The sequence below is a fragment of the Paroedura picta genome, chromosome 8, assembly GCF_049243985.1.
Source record: "Paroedura picta isolate Pp20150507F chromosome 8, Ppicta_v3.0, whole genome shotgun sequence".
NCBI lineage: Eukaryota > Metazoa > Chordata > Lepidosauria > Squamata > Gekkonidae > Paroedura > Paroedura picta.
The window spans coordinates 47,266,839-47,281,219 of record NC_135376.1 but is presented as its reverse complement, the minus strand read 5'-3'; the positions used below and the strand labels follow the sequence as shown (position 1 = coordinate 47,281,219).

At 43.5% G+C, this 14,381-nt stretch overlaps 1 protein-coding gene across 1 annotated transcript; it reads right to left on the bottom strand.

The window, feature by feature from the left end:
• Positions 1-1,077: 1,077 nt before the first annotated feature.
• LOC143843497 (glutathione S-transferase omega-1-like) lies at positions 1,078-12,617 on the bottom strand. Its single transcript, XM_077349657.1, has 6 exons — positions 12,450-12,617; positions 10,203-10,311; positions 8,659-8,881; positions 5,110-5,211; positions 3,867-3,973; positions 1,078-1,556 (listed from the first exon to the last, which is right to left on the bottom strand). Exons 1-6 carry the CDS (start codon positions 12,481-12,483, stop codon positions 1,403-1,405), a joined length of 729 nt encoding a protein of 242 aa, XP_077205772.1. The 5' UTR covers positions 12,484-12,617; the 3' UTR covers positions 1,078-1,402.
• Between the last annotated feature and the right edge of the window lie 1,764 nt (positions 12,618-14,381).

The window sequence follows — 14,381 nt, the reverse complement described above, 5'->3', positions numbered from 1 at the left end:
GGGCCAAGTGACATTGCCATTCCCCTGTTCACCAGCCTCCAGGTAGGTGTTTTGTGTGCACTGATCTACAATACTGCCTAACTTATGCTTCATCTGTTATTCGCTACTAGTGGCAGTCAAATTATGAGATTAAAAACATATTAATGATTTTGTAACTAGCCCTTATTTTGACCAGAACATACAAAAGTGGTTTTAAGTTTAAGCCTATTGTACATTTTCCACACTAATCCAGCTGGAGACAATGACGCAGAAGAATAAGCTTCATTCCCCATTTGGTTCCCTCTTCTCTTGGAGGCCCTGCATCCTGCTGAAATTGAAACAGAATGATAGCTGATATTTAGGAGTAAATTACAAAATACTATCTTGTTAATTGCTGTTGCCAAAGCACCTACACTGAAGAGCTAGCAAAGTGTTTTAGGAGCATAATGAAAACAGCTTACAATTCACATTTGACCTCAAAGACTTCAGCTTGTGGATACTAAATAAAATGGAGTAGTGTTCTCATAGGTATGTATAGTTGTGGATTCCCAAGTGCTGTTTCATTTGATACCATCCCCAAGGAATATGCATCAGCCTTTTCAATAGTAGCTCAAAAGACACACCTTAAAAAGGTGTGCCTGCATCTAAAGCCTACCAATGGAATCCAGCTATGTTATGTAGAAATATAGTGGTTGTAAGTGCAAGTGTCAAAATTGTAAATGGGGTACCGAGTATATCTATGACTACCAGATATACATCCAGCTCTGATAGTCTAGAGTTGAACCAGACTGAAAAGTAATTTGCAAAAAATCAGGTTTGAATTATTTCCCAGCATGATGTAAAACAATTACAAGTTTCCTTTTCAAATAGCAACTCTTAGTTTTGCTATTTTAAGTAACCAGAATAAGGTGATGTAAAGTGACAGAGGTGAGTCTTTGTCTGCAGTCCAGTAGGTTTCCTTCTCAGTTTGAAAAGGCAAACTGAATGGTTACTCAACAGCATTTGTAACTCTTCAGTACAAACAGGCTAAGCTTGTTTGCATACATTCCCGCTTGGGTAACTCTGCTGTTACTGCTATGCAGAAAAGGAAACAGGAAGTTTCTGCATTTGAAGTCTGTTTATTTCTCTTAAGTACAGTTCAAAGACTATCCTAAACTGAAAAAGACAAAAGGAAACAAAGAGCAACTAATTATATGGCACTCAGAAACAACCAACTCCCCAAATCTTCCCCATACCCATATCTTTCTTTTGATAAAAAGGGCTTTGTGCAGGTGGGCCAGTCATTTCAGTACAGCCATGTATCCCTATTGTACAAGTACAGAGTCATCTTATAAATTTCACAATCTAGTTCAGGCCCTAATCTTGTACCCTTGAGCAATTAGCATGTAATACACATTGCCATCCGCCGACAGCTTCCACCAACTCAGAGCCCATAATCAGAGGCCTCATGGCTGTTCTTCGCATACAGCTCCAAAAATCCTTTGAACGTCTGCGTGTCTGTTATCGTTGCTTTAACAGCAGGATCCAGCTGCATGGATTCCATCCAGTGCTTTATTGCTGGGGTTTGGTTTAGACAGCTATGGAGAAACAGAAATACTGTGGAACTCACAACACTCAAATGTCCTACATCTCCCCCCACCCAATGTGCAGTGTACCCTAAAGCAGCGATTGAGAATTGCCATTAAGAGGTCAGATTGTCACTTCTCCCAGAGGTCAGGAGGACATCCTGGTGGGTGTTTCCCACCTCTCTTTCAGGGAGGCAGGATCAAATTATGTACTTCCTGCTTCCCATGGGAAACACCCTCTGTCAGTCTTTCTCCTGTCTCTAACTTCTAACTGCAGCTGTTCATATCACAGGGTTTCCACAGCCTACATCACTACCAGAGACCAGCACAAGGCTGTGCAAGCTGAAATGATTGGCTTCCCACATTGGCTCAAGAACTACCTTGCTGGATCAGACTACCATTCATCTTCCCCAGGTTTATACACATTTTGTTGTTGTTAGGTGCGAACCCACCTAACACCCAAACTTTTGTTGTTAGGTCCGGCCCATCGCGACCCCATGGACAATGATTCTCCTTCCTGTCCTCCACCATTCCCCAGAGTCCATTTAAGTTTGCACCAACTGCTTCAGTGACTCCATCCAGCCACCTCATTCTCTGTCGTCCCCTTCTTCTTTTGCCCTCGATCGCTCCCAGCATTAGGCTCTTCTCCAGGGAGTCCTTCATTCTCATGAGGTGGCCATAGTATTTCAGTTTCATCTTCAGGATCTGGCCTTCTAAGGAGCAGTCAGGGCTGATCTCCTCTAGGACTGACCAGTTTGTTTGCCTTGCAATCCAAGGGACTCGCAAGACTCTTCTCTAGCACTAGAGGTCAAAAGCCTAAATTATATACATTATTTGTTATCTAAAGGTATAGGTAAAGGTATCCCCTATGCAAGCACCGAGTCATGTCTGACCCTTGGGGTGACGCCCTCTAGTGTTTTCATGGCAGACTCAATACAGGGTGGTTTGCCATTTCCTTCCCTAATTTGATATCTATACCATACTAATAGGAATGGGTTGCCGCACTATGAAGACCAAAAACCTGAAAACCCCGGGCAAACTTTTTCTTCATGTGTTGCTATTTAGTATCTTCTTGCAGGGATAGCCAAACTATGGCTACCCAGATATCCATGGACTACAATTCCCATGATCCCCTGCCAGCACATCCGGGCAGGGGCTCATGGGGATTGTAGTTCTTGGACATCTGGAGAGCCACAGTTTGGCCACCCCTGCAAGAAGATACTAAATTAGCAACACATGAAGAAAAATGGCCACCTCAAGCTTGTGACAGAGAGGCTTATCTCCACCACAGGCCTGCTTTCCCACCTCCTCCTTTGCCATGCTGAGCAGGGCTTTAAAGGTAAATAGCAGAAGGTTGTGAGGAGAAGGGCAGATTAAGAACACAGACAAGTGAGTGTATAAGGAAGACTGAACCAGAAAACAAGGAAAAAACCCATCCAAAACATGATAGATGGCAGAAGCAAAGTAGAGATGAAACAAGAAAAGGGAAGCAGGCCCAGCAGAAGAGGAGGAAAGGAAATGTTTTTTGTCTCCTTATGTAAAATGATAATTTGAAAACATTAAGGTTATTCCAGAAGATTATCTCCTGCTTATCTACAGTGTACTTAGAAACACATCTGACTGACCAAGGAGGTTCTATTTAGCTATCATGGATAGTAGCCATTTACAGACCTATCTCTAGCCTGGGATCTAAAATTCACCATAGCTGCCATCTGCTTAGCTGTGGGGAAAGTCCACTAGAGGGGAGCTGGTTCTACAAGTATGTAATTCCAGCAAGTGAATTGTTGGTCCTAAATGAATAAGCTGGATTTACAGTCTACTTCAGGCATATAAGTACAATGTCTGTGTGGAGAAAAGGCAATGTAACGTAAACAGCATCATATGTATGATATACTTATTCAGTGCCCAAGGTAAGAAAAGTGTGTCCTATTCATAATAGCAGTTACAAGGCGTAAAGGTACCTTTCAAACCATGCTATTTTAATACCTGTAATACCTGAGAATCCAATTTTTATCCCCTGAATTAAATAATTTGCTGGTAAATTCAAGAGAAATTACTCCCCCTACCCTTTAGGGGTATCCATCTGTCTAATATCCTAATTGTTCCTTTCCTGGAGAGATATTAAAACAACTGGAAAGACAACTGCTTAATCTCCTACATGCATTCAGTCCCCTAATTTAAAGATTACAAGTAAAGGCAAGACAAGCAGAGGTAAACCACTCCTGCCAGTAAGTCCCACAGTTAACTGGAAGTAATTTTCAGGAACTAATTGGTAAACGTTCCCCAAATATCTGAGTGCTGCAAGAAATCCCAAAGACTTACTCATTTAACTGGAAACCCTCCAGACGCTCAAACCAAGGCCACATAAAATAGTCAATCATGGAGACAGAGTTTCCACCAAAGAACTTTGTCTTGCGGTTGGCTAGAATCTAAAGGGATAAAGACATCAGACATCAAAAAATAAGATTAACAGAAGCACACTTACAAAAGCCTGCAGAAACTGATTACTAGACCATACAAAGAAAGCAACAGGATGCATTAGGGCACTTTTAAATACAGCATCAAGCACCTCTGTAGACCTGTGTGATGCTTTCAAGCTATGCTGGTATTCAGCAGATTGCATATCCAGTGGGGATAACCAGACATCAATGATGCTCACATGACACTGCTGCTTCCATACACCCCCCAGCATGTTAATTTTAATTTCTGATATCAAGGCCAACATGGAAAAATGCCACTCTATCTACTTCCATCTAATATCCAGAACCAGATACTGTCTCAGCCCCTTCCTCCCCAGCTGCACTGTATGCTTCACTGCCCTGCTATTCCATAAAGGTTTTTAAAAAATTGTTTTCTGTTCTGTGCTTCTTTCTCCCCTGTAAAAACGTCACATCTATGAATTTAAAACACACCATCAGGGCAGATAACTATTCTCAAGCCCATCCTTCCTTCAGTCTCAAACATGTATGAACCGGTACTGAACCCTGGAATATCTTTATCCTCACCTAGGACCATATTATCATGGACAAACCTAAGTTTTAAGAGAAAAAAAATAAGACTCCCCAGTGTCTTAACAGTCAGAACTACAGAAGTGTGAACATGCCTCCCTCTAGTGGACAACAGCAAATAAGACACAAGTGACTCAGCGCCAGTTATGGGATGTGGCCAACAATGTGCAGCCTAAGGTACTTGGGATGAGAATATAAGACTTGCATTGCTCTAAAATTGATGGAAGTGCAGCCAAAGGTGGATGATCCTTCCCTTATAAGCAAGTCTAGATTTGTTTGTACTGGCTTTGCTTTTATGGGCTGTAAGCTTGGACACATGAAACTGCCCCTACTCTATCAAGGAGCACATCATTTCCTCTGATTGGCAGAGGCTTTCTAGGCAGAGGTCTTTCACATCACTTGCTGCCCAACCCTTTTAACTTGGGATTGAACCCAAGACCTTTTATGCAAGCCAAGGAGTCATTGATATAATCACAAATGGGGGGGGGGGTCCTCTCTACCTCATGAAAGAATACTTTATCATTTCCCTGGGAGCTATTAGGGATTCCATTTCTTACCTCCTCAAGTTTGAGAAGCTTTTCAATAAATTTCTCTTTCAGTGCAGATACATCTTCTCCATTTCTGATGGCCAAAAAGTAATTTCTGCTCATGGGGGGTATCTAAGAAAAATTTGGGATTGTACTGTTACTCAGGCATAGAAATGTTCACCATTTTCACTGAAGGACTACACAGAAGCTGAGAAATAATAGTCGCCCTGTAGCCATCCATGTAGACAACTGCTACTTCTTATAAAACCCTGTCAAAGAGGTGATAGTTACTCCTTAGAGTTGCCTGCTGGAGAAGCACTCTGAATTCCAGACTGCCCATCCCTTTGACTGTTAAACCGAATAAACAAAGGTCTGACCATTTTGCCTTAGTTTTCAAATTTGCAAAACATGTGTAAGTTTTACTTTCTCAGTTATGCACTGGTCACTATTCCATCCTTGGGGGAAGAGATGCCCAGAAAATCTCCAAACAAGTAGATATAATAAAAGTTGAACTTCCCATATTTATTTTTATTTATATTGCTATGGGTAATTTCTTCTAAGCTCACAAAAGTGCTCAACTCAAAATGGCAAACTGGAAGGTTTTGATATGGTCATGTGGATTTCACGTAACTGGGCGTATATAGGTTATATGTAATGTTTCCTGTATAGTTTTTCAGTTCTATGTAACCTGCCCTGAACCTTCGGGGAGGGTGGTATATAAATGTGAATGAATGAATGAATGAATGAATGAATGAATGAATGAATGAATGAATGAATGAATGAATGAATGAACGAACAAAAAGCCATAACCTAAAATTCCCTTGAATCTCTCAGATGTGGGCTGTATAAGACTATGTAATCTTTCTGAGTTTTGATAAGGATCTCAAATACTATATTTTATCCTTTATATTCCCACAAGAGTTCTGAGATTCTCAGAAAAACATCTGCTCAGGGTCCCCAGCCCAAAAGGTGAAGCTGGCCTTGACCTGGTGGAATGAGCTCCCTGAAGAGATTGGTGCCTTGCCGGACCTAAATCCACAGGGTCTGCAAAATGGAACTATTCCACTAGGCTAATGGTCAAGGTCAAAAATAACATCTACCATAAAAGGCTGGCCTCACCACCAGGGAAGGACGGAGAAGGAATGCTGAAGACCAGCTCTGGCCATAACCTTCCCTGTTTGGGATTTTAATCAGGACCATAAATTATAGGAATTATAAAGTGTAATGCTTTAAACATTTTAATTTTTATTATTATTATTATTAGATTTATAGCCCGCCACTCCCTTGCGGCTCGTGGCGGGTAATATACCTGTTTTATACCTGTTTTAATGTTGTTAAAAGCCCTGAGTGCTGGAAGGGTGGGATATAAATACAAATTTATTATTATCGTTTAACCTTTGGAAATGAGAAGGGTGCTATTTATATATTTTTGTTTCTGGTTTCATTTAAATAAGAAAGCATACTTGGTAGCATTGAGATTAGTATATATTCACTCATTACAAAAATGATTAGATTGATTTTAAATAAAGTCTTAATAGATAAAATATGAGTCATCTTTAATTGGGAAACCTAGAATAAATGAACTTCTTAGTCAGTCAGAGGGCTGTAACCAAAAGAAAATGGCTATCTCAAAATACATCTGTGATTTATTTATTTATTTTTATACTTGGTGGTTAATGAGTTGCTTTGGCAGAACCAATGATACCTTTTGTTTCCATGTATCCATTTTGAAAGAATGCTTCCCTTACATCAGTGGTCCCCAACCTGCGGGCCGCGGCCCGGCGCCGGGCCGCAAAGGCCATGGCACCGGGCCGCGGCTCCCTCTCCCCGCCGTAAAAAACTTCCCAGGCCGCAAGCTTGCGGCCCGGGAAGCTACTTACTGCGGGAGGGCGGGGAGAGGGAATCAGGGCCGGGCCGCGCCCGTGCAGGCCGTGCCCGCGCGGCCCGATCCGCGGGCGCGGCCCGATCCGCGGGTCGCGGATCGCGGGCGCGGCCCGATCAGCGGGCGCGGCTCGCGGGCGCGGCCCGATGCCCTGCCGGTCCCCAGCCTAATAAAGGTTGGGGACCACTGCCTTACATGACAGTACAACAGTCAGTAGTACATCTGTCCCCAACAGACATACTTGCATTAAAACACATATTATACAAGGTGGCCAACTACTAACTTAAGCTAATGGAGTACATTATACTTACCATGCATTCCTACTGTCTCTCATCCTAGCAAACAAGGAGATCCTTGCCATTTATTTCCTATATATACCCATATGCATTCCCTGTCTATTAACATAGGACTACTATCTCCAGCCATAACCTATCTAAGGTGCCTCAGAAGTTCATAAAAGAAAAAGAATGAATTGCGGTATCCAATTTCTATTTAGTTGTAATTCAGATACCCTTTCCACATGATGACTAAAGGCCAGGCTGGTGCTCATCTGGTAATGGGGCTAATCCCCACTTCCAGATGACGGTGGCACCAGCCCGGCCCTGGTCCGAATCACCACCTTTGTTGCCCTGTGGCACAGAAACACAGATATTCCGCATTTTTTTCACTCCAGGCAACAGCGGGGACTATCTCAGGGCCTATGGCACACCGGAAGGGACAAAAAATGCCTCAGTTGGTGCTCTGGTGCAGAGCCAACTGGGGCATGTTTAAAATTATTTTCACAAAGGTGAGATTGCATTATAATGCAATCCCACTATTGTGAAATTAACCCCAGCCCCTCCCACCACTGCAAAGCGTGGCAGAACCACTCTGCCCTAGCTGCAGTATTCCAGGGGAAACAGGCCCAGCAGACGAGGGAAGAGGCAGGGCAAATTGCCCCATTTCAAAGAACCAGCGGTAGCCCAGAGTGGCACTGCCAGTGTGGAAAGAGTCAAAGAGATACACTATGCATTCCCTTTGGGCATTTTAAGACCATTATTTTCTTTCTATAATTTTAAAATGTCCTTTTAGAATATTGTTTCTTGGAGAAACCACATGATAACATAGGGTAACATAGAATAGCAGAGCAACTACCGCTGGTTCTTTGCAATGGGACTATTTGCCCTGCCTCCACTCAGGATGAAGGTAAGGTAAGCATAACAACTCTGACCTTCTACATGGCATGTATTGTCTATCCCCACTGGAAAATAATGCCCCTTCCTCCCTTTGTTCTTACATAATGTGCTGCGGCTGCTGCTGAAACCAGGCTAGTATTGGTCGGCCAGACAGAACTTCATTTTCCTTCATGCCTCGCCACCCCACAATTTCATCAGCCTTTAAGACCCTATGACAAAGGGCATCCTGGGCAAGGCAGTCCTTACGTAGCCTGGTAAAGTTTTACAGTTTGTACAAAATCACAGGGCAAGGGCATCTATTCATGTCTATCCCTCAACTGGCCATCTACTACTAGCACCAGCACACATGTTACGTTTGGTTAGAACAGCCTTCTCAAACTTTTTGATGGTGGAGTAACCCCTGAAATATTCTTCAGCCTTCAAGTAACCCCAAAAGTGATTTACTTTTTCAGGTAAGGTATTTGGTTTTTTGAAGAAGATTTTGAAACAAGCAAATCTTCATGTGTCCTCGTCAGCACACACCTTGGAGAAGAATTCCAACAGCATCTTCTGGCAAGCTTTCTCATAGGGATCCTCAGGGTACAACTTCTTCCCTGGATATGCTTCATCCAGATATTCACAAGTGATTGGAGATTCATAGATCAGCTGACCTTTGCTTGTCTCCAATACAGGAACTAGTCCAAGTGGGTTTTTTTCAAAAAACCAATCAGGTTTGTTATGTATGTTGATATTAATAATTTCATGGCTAAAAGATATTACATGAAACAAAGAAATATTATTATTGTCACTGGTAGTTAAACCAACCATAAAGTAGCCCATGTTTTAATGATACCCATCAGCCATCTCAAGAAGACTGAGCAGTTATAGAAATCCAATCCATATCCTAGGAAATTGAGGGTGTCTAAACCCTAATTTCAACTTTGTGCTCTATATACCACCAAGCCAGTGGTCCCCAACCTGCGGGCCGCGGCCCGGCGCCGGGCCGCAAAGGCCATGGCGCCGGACTGCAGCTCCCTCTCCCCGCCCCCCCCCGCAGCTTGCGGCCCGGGAAGCTACTTACTGCGGGAGGGCGGGAAGAGGGAATCAGGGCCGGGCTGCGCCCGCGCGGCCCGATCTGCGGGCGCAGCTCGCGGGCGCGGCCCGATCAGCGGGCGTGGCTTCCGGGCGTGGCCCGATCTGCGGGCGCAGCTCGCAGGCGCGGCCAGAAGCGTGGGCGTGGCCCGCGCGGGCGCGGTCCCCGCGGGCGCGGTCCCCGCGGGCGCTGTCCCCGCGGGCGCGGCCCGATGCCCTGCCGGTCCCCAGCCTAATAAAGGTTGGGGACCACTGCACCAAGCAACATAAGAAATAAAAATAACTTCAACACCCTACCAAGTCTCCATTTGACACAAACATTGGTGAAACTAGATTAAAACATTGGTGAAACTAGTTGTGTTGATCTGCAGTAGCACAATAAAATCAGAGTCCAGTAGCACCTGTAAGACCAACAAGGATTTATTCAAGGTGTGAGATTTCAAGGGCAAGCACTGTTCCTCAGGAGTGCTTGCACTCGAAAACTCACGCCTTTAATAAATCTTTGTTGGTCTTAAAGGTGCCACTGGACTCTGATTTTACTGGTGAAACTAATTGAATTAAAAGGTGGTTATTTGTTGGAATTCTATTAGATTTGGAAGAACGGTATATTCCTGACTAAAATTTCACTTCAGTTACAAACTCACACAGGTACCAACTTTGGGCAAGCTTTGATTCTGTTATATGAGGATAATCATAATGGTCTTTCTTTCAGAGCTGTTGCTCGATTGACTAGATAATATACATGAAGTACTTTGGACATCTGAAACATAATTACAGAAATACCAAGGACTATGTAATGGTGCCACTCAATTCTGTTACACTAGCAAAGCTGGAAGAATGTCAAATGGACAGTAACCTTAAGAATAGATATGTACGGTATCAGCTTGAAGACTATTTCCATAAGGTGATCATCTACCAGTTTTATAACAAAAAAGTTTGGTACACATTGTCATAGCACAGGACATTACTGAAATTAGAATGGTTTATGATCTTACTCAATTCCTTTGGTCTTCAGAACTAGCAGTGTTCTCTGTGCAAAGGGACAATAACGCATACTGTAGAGGCGGATCATTCCCTCTGGCACAGGCCCAGGCGCAACACTTCCTGGAAGACAAGCAGGACTAAATCATTCTGGTCAGAACCAGCAAGAATCACAACTTTTCACTGCATCCAAAAGATGACCTAGAGTGGGTAGCTGAGAAAATGGGAAGACTTCTCAGAACAGTTGTTCTTGTTTCTAGAGGAGAGGGAGAGGAATGGGAAGGCAACTGTAAGCCGCTTTGAGACTCCTTCGGGTAGGGAAAAGCGGCATATAAGAACCAACTCTTCTACTTCTTCTTCTATTTCATATTGCTTAGTCATAGCCCTGCAATTCCTGCTGATAAGGTACGCCCTAACTTATATATCTTAGAAAAGGAAAGGCTAAAGCATAATATTGACATTCTAAGCTACTTACTTCAAAGTAATTCTTATGAATTCATTGGAACTGTGATGAAGAGTTCTCTACCAGAATTTTCCAGTGTGATGCATTATTTTGAGCTTTGTGAAAATTTCAGTGAAAACAATAATATCAGTGATACAAGATTCTACATCTGCACTAGGATCCAAGTTTAATTACATTCCTTCCTGGGAAGGCAATCTAGATTAAAGTTTAAACTCATGCATTTTAAGATTCTTGTTTGAACCAAAGGACAAACTCAAGAACAAAGCTATGTTTTGGTCTCCGTTTCAAATAAGGGAGGGTGAGAAGAAACTATATTTTGGGATAGAGGGGCTTCCCATGTCACTTCCCAGCTGGTTTACAATTATGGGAGAGAGCCCTTACACCTCCACTCACACAAGTCTGCAGACCAGGAACAGGCAACATGGTGATATTCTTAAAGTGCTTGTGGACTAAGACTCCCCCCGAAGCCAGGTTGTCACTTTAAATATATTCCCACATGAGACACAACAGTACACCACACAAGCAGGGTGAGATTAGAGCTACACCCAAAATATGTTCAGGACCCCTGATTTTTTTGTTTGTTTTGCTTTTAAAAATCAACTGATGATGAAATTTAAAGGACTAAAATTATATCTGCCCCCAGAAAAGAAGAAGCACTGTAGGTGTTCCCTCCTGAGGTTAAATCTGTTTAAGGGAAAGCCACTTTCATTGTAAAATTTTTAAATAGCCCCTTTCTCATGTTGACCTCTCCCTTGTAATGACTGACAAAAAACATGAAGCCTGCTGCATCTACAATTTGTAATGCAAACAGACCTTATGCAAGGTGCTTGTTTCACACCAAAGTGTACATTCCTGCTCCAGCAAGGCAACTTGCTGAACCACAGCATTTATGAAGAAGAGTTGCCTAGAACATGATGAAGTTTCAAGGCTGCAGAATAAGCTGTATATGAAAAATATAAGTTTACACATTCTTGTCACTGAAACTTTTGGGGTCACAGGAAGTCGAGACTTATTGGGATCAAGAGAAAATGATGCATGTTAGGCAACAGAGGGCCTTAAGGTCAGTGTTGATTTTATGCCTGGAATTTATGCTCCCTTTGTTGTTCTATGCCAGGGGTAGTCAAACTGCGGCCCTCCAGATGTCCATGGACTACAATTCCCAGGAGCCCCTGCCAGCAAATGCATTTGCTGGCAGGGGCTCCTGGGAATTGTAGTCCATGGACATCTGGAGGGCCGCAGTTTGACTACCCCTGTTCTATGCATTCATGAACATATAACATGGGGATGCTCAAAGCAAGTAATCGGCCTAGCCGGAGACCTAGCCATCGCAATTTTTCATGGGTGCCGATTCCGGAAATTAGACACCAGAAACCCAGTAGGGTGCACTAGTACATTAGCAAACAAGAATTAGGGGAGGCCCAAATCTAAATCCCCACTCTATGGGCGATCTTCCGTGAACTGTTCACTTTCCCTTAGCCTAATCTATCTATCTCATAGGGCTATCTATCTCATAAGAGTTGGGGGGATCCTGAGCTCCTTGGAGAGGGGGTAGGATTTTATTTAAAAGTCAAAACTGTGATAGTTACACGAGTAAACGACTCCCACCAACAAACAGGCACAAAGGTGTCCGGCTAAATTCCAAAAACCGACCAAAAAGCATGAATGCGACATAATCAAGAAAAGCAAGCAACTGCCACTCAAGGGCAAACGCTTCCTCCCAACCCGACGAGGCAGAGGCCCACGCACGCACGGCCCCCGAGGGGGAGGCGCAAGCACCCCTCCCTCGACACTTTCTCACCTTTGCCTAAGCTCCTGACACCCTCCCCAGCCATCGCGCCTGCCGGCGACTCAGGACACGTCCAGCTACTAGGGGACTCCGCTCCAAGAAGCCGCTGCCTGCCTGATCCCAGGCGCCGAGAGACAGCGCGAACGTGGCTCCTCCCCCTCGGTTCTCGTGGCGAGGCGCACCCTCCCCCTCCGCTATGAGGCGCCTCTCAAAGAAAGAGAAAGCGGCGCATGCGGGGTGGCCAAGGGGGCAGAAGTAGCACCCCAAATCCTACGGGGTGGGGGGTGGAGCTCTGATAGGACCTGGGGATCCCCTGGATGTACAGCTCAGCTCCAGACTTCATCCCCAAATTCACAGGAGTTTCCCAACCCGCGTCTGCTAACCCTACCCCTCCACCCCTCGCAGTAGCCTGGTGAGAGGGGGGGGGGACCTAGCAAATCTACCTGGGACTCAGTAGAACATTATCCTGGGTAGAATTGGGCTGTAACCCTGTAGTCTTAGACTGTGCATGATTGAAAGTGCTGTTCAAAAACAAACCAGAAGCCACCTAATAGTTATGTGGTTATTTGCTATATTAATTATTTGTTCTTTAAAATATTTCTATGTTGCCTTTCCACCCAAATAGAATCCCCAAGGCAGTAAACAAAAAAGCATGAAAACATTTTTAAGAAATTAGAATAAAGTATATGTTCAGTAATTCAATAAAAAAAAATGGTACACATAGCACCTAAAACAGGGAGGTAGGCTAATAAAATGATTGCAGATATACCTAACAAAACAAAAAATCCTTCATCTTCCAGTAGAAGACCATAATAGAGGGAGACAGATGCATCTCCCTGGGGAGGGAGTTTCATAGTTTTGGTGCTACAACACTGCCACTTTGACTGCCACCTGTCTAGTTTCAGATGACAGGAACATGAAGGCCTCTGAAGAGAACTGGGCAGATGTATTTATATTTACAGTCCAGTATTCTCACAGAGAACAGATTAAACTGTGTGAAATAGGGTTGCCAGCTTTGGGTTGGGAAAGTCCTGAAGATTTGAAGGTGGAGCCTGGGGAAGGAATAATTTGGGAAGGAGAGAGAACTGGTGCTGCCAACTTCCAGTTGGTACCTGGAGATCTGGAATTACAATTTATTTCCAGGTTACAGAGATCAGTTCACATGGGGGGAAATGGCAGCTTTAGAGGGTGGACTGTGGCATTATAAAGTGTTGAGGTTCCACCCTACCCAGGTTCCACCATTAAATCTCTTGGCATTTACCATCCTGAAGCTGGCAACCTTAAAAATGACATAGAATCCACCCTTTTCACCATTTTCTCCATAAGACATGATCTTTGTAGTCTGTAGACCAGTTGTAATACCAGGAGATCTCCAGGCTGCACCTGGGGGCTTGGCATAACTCTAAATCTATCATAAATCTATCATAACTCTAAATCTATGCAACCAATATGATGAGACAGCTAATAACATACTTTCTACCCCCTCCCTACTACCCAAAATGACACTGGCTCTTTGTAAATGGTTCTTCCAGGTCAATTTATACTTTTTGTTCCACTCTTTGAATCTTCCCTTAACTCTCCTAAATGTTAAAATATATCAAGAGCAGAAGAAGTTTTTCTATATTCCATATTTTTCTACTGTTCTAGGTTGTTGTTATCCCTTTATTATTGTTAAACTCTGCATTGTTTCTGTTTCATGTGAACCACACTGATCCTTCAGCGGTATATAAATATAATAAATAAATAACACAATCAAGCATGCTTTTGGATCATTGTAATGGGCAGCATGAATGTCCTGGTTTTCAGCATTTTTGAAACTGCACCTTTTGGGTTGTTTTAGGGATGCCAGTCTCCAGGTGGGAGCTGGGGATCCCTTGGAAATGCACTCATCTCCGGACAACATAGATCAGTTCCCCTAGAGAAAATGGCTCCTTAGAAGGTGGA

What these genes read in the sequence shown, in the direction of transcription:
- LOC143843497 (XM_077349657.1), bottom strand. Translation starts at nt 12,483, where the DNA reads ATGGCTGGGGAGGGTGTCAGGAGCTTAGGCAAAG. An exon ending in CTGAAGACCAAAGGAATTGA is followed by an intron (nt 8,882 to 10,202) that starts GTAAGATCATAA and finishes AATATCTTTTAG; the next exon opens with CCATGAAATTATTAATATCA. An exon ending in TGTTGGAATTCTTCTCCAAG is followed by an intron (nt 5,212 to 8,658) that starts GTGTGTGCTGAC and finishes AATTTTTCTTAG; the next exon opens with ATACCCCCCATGAGCAGAAA.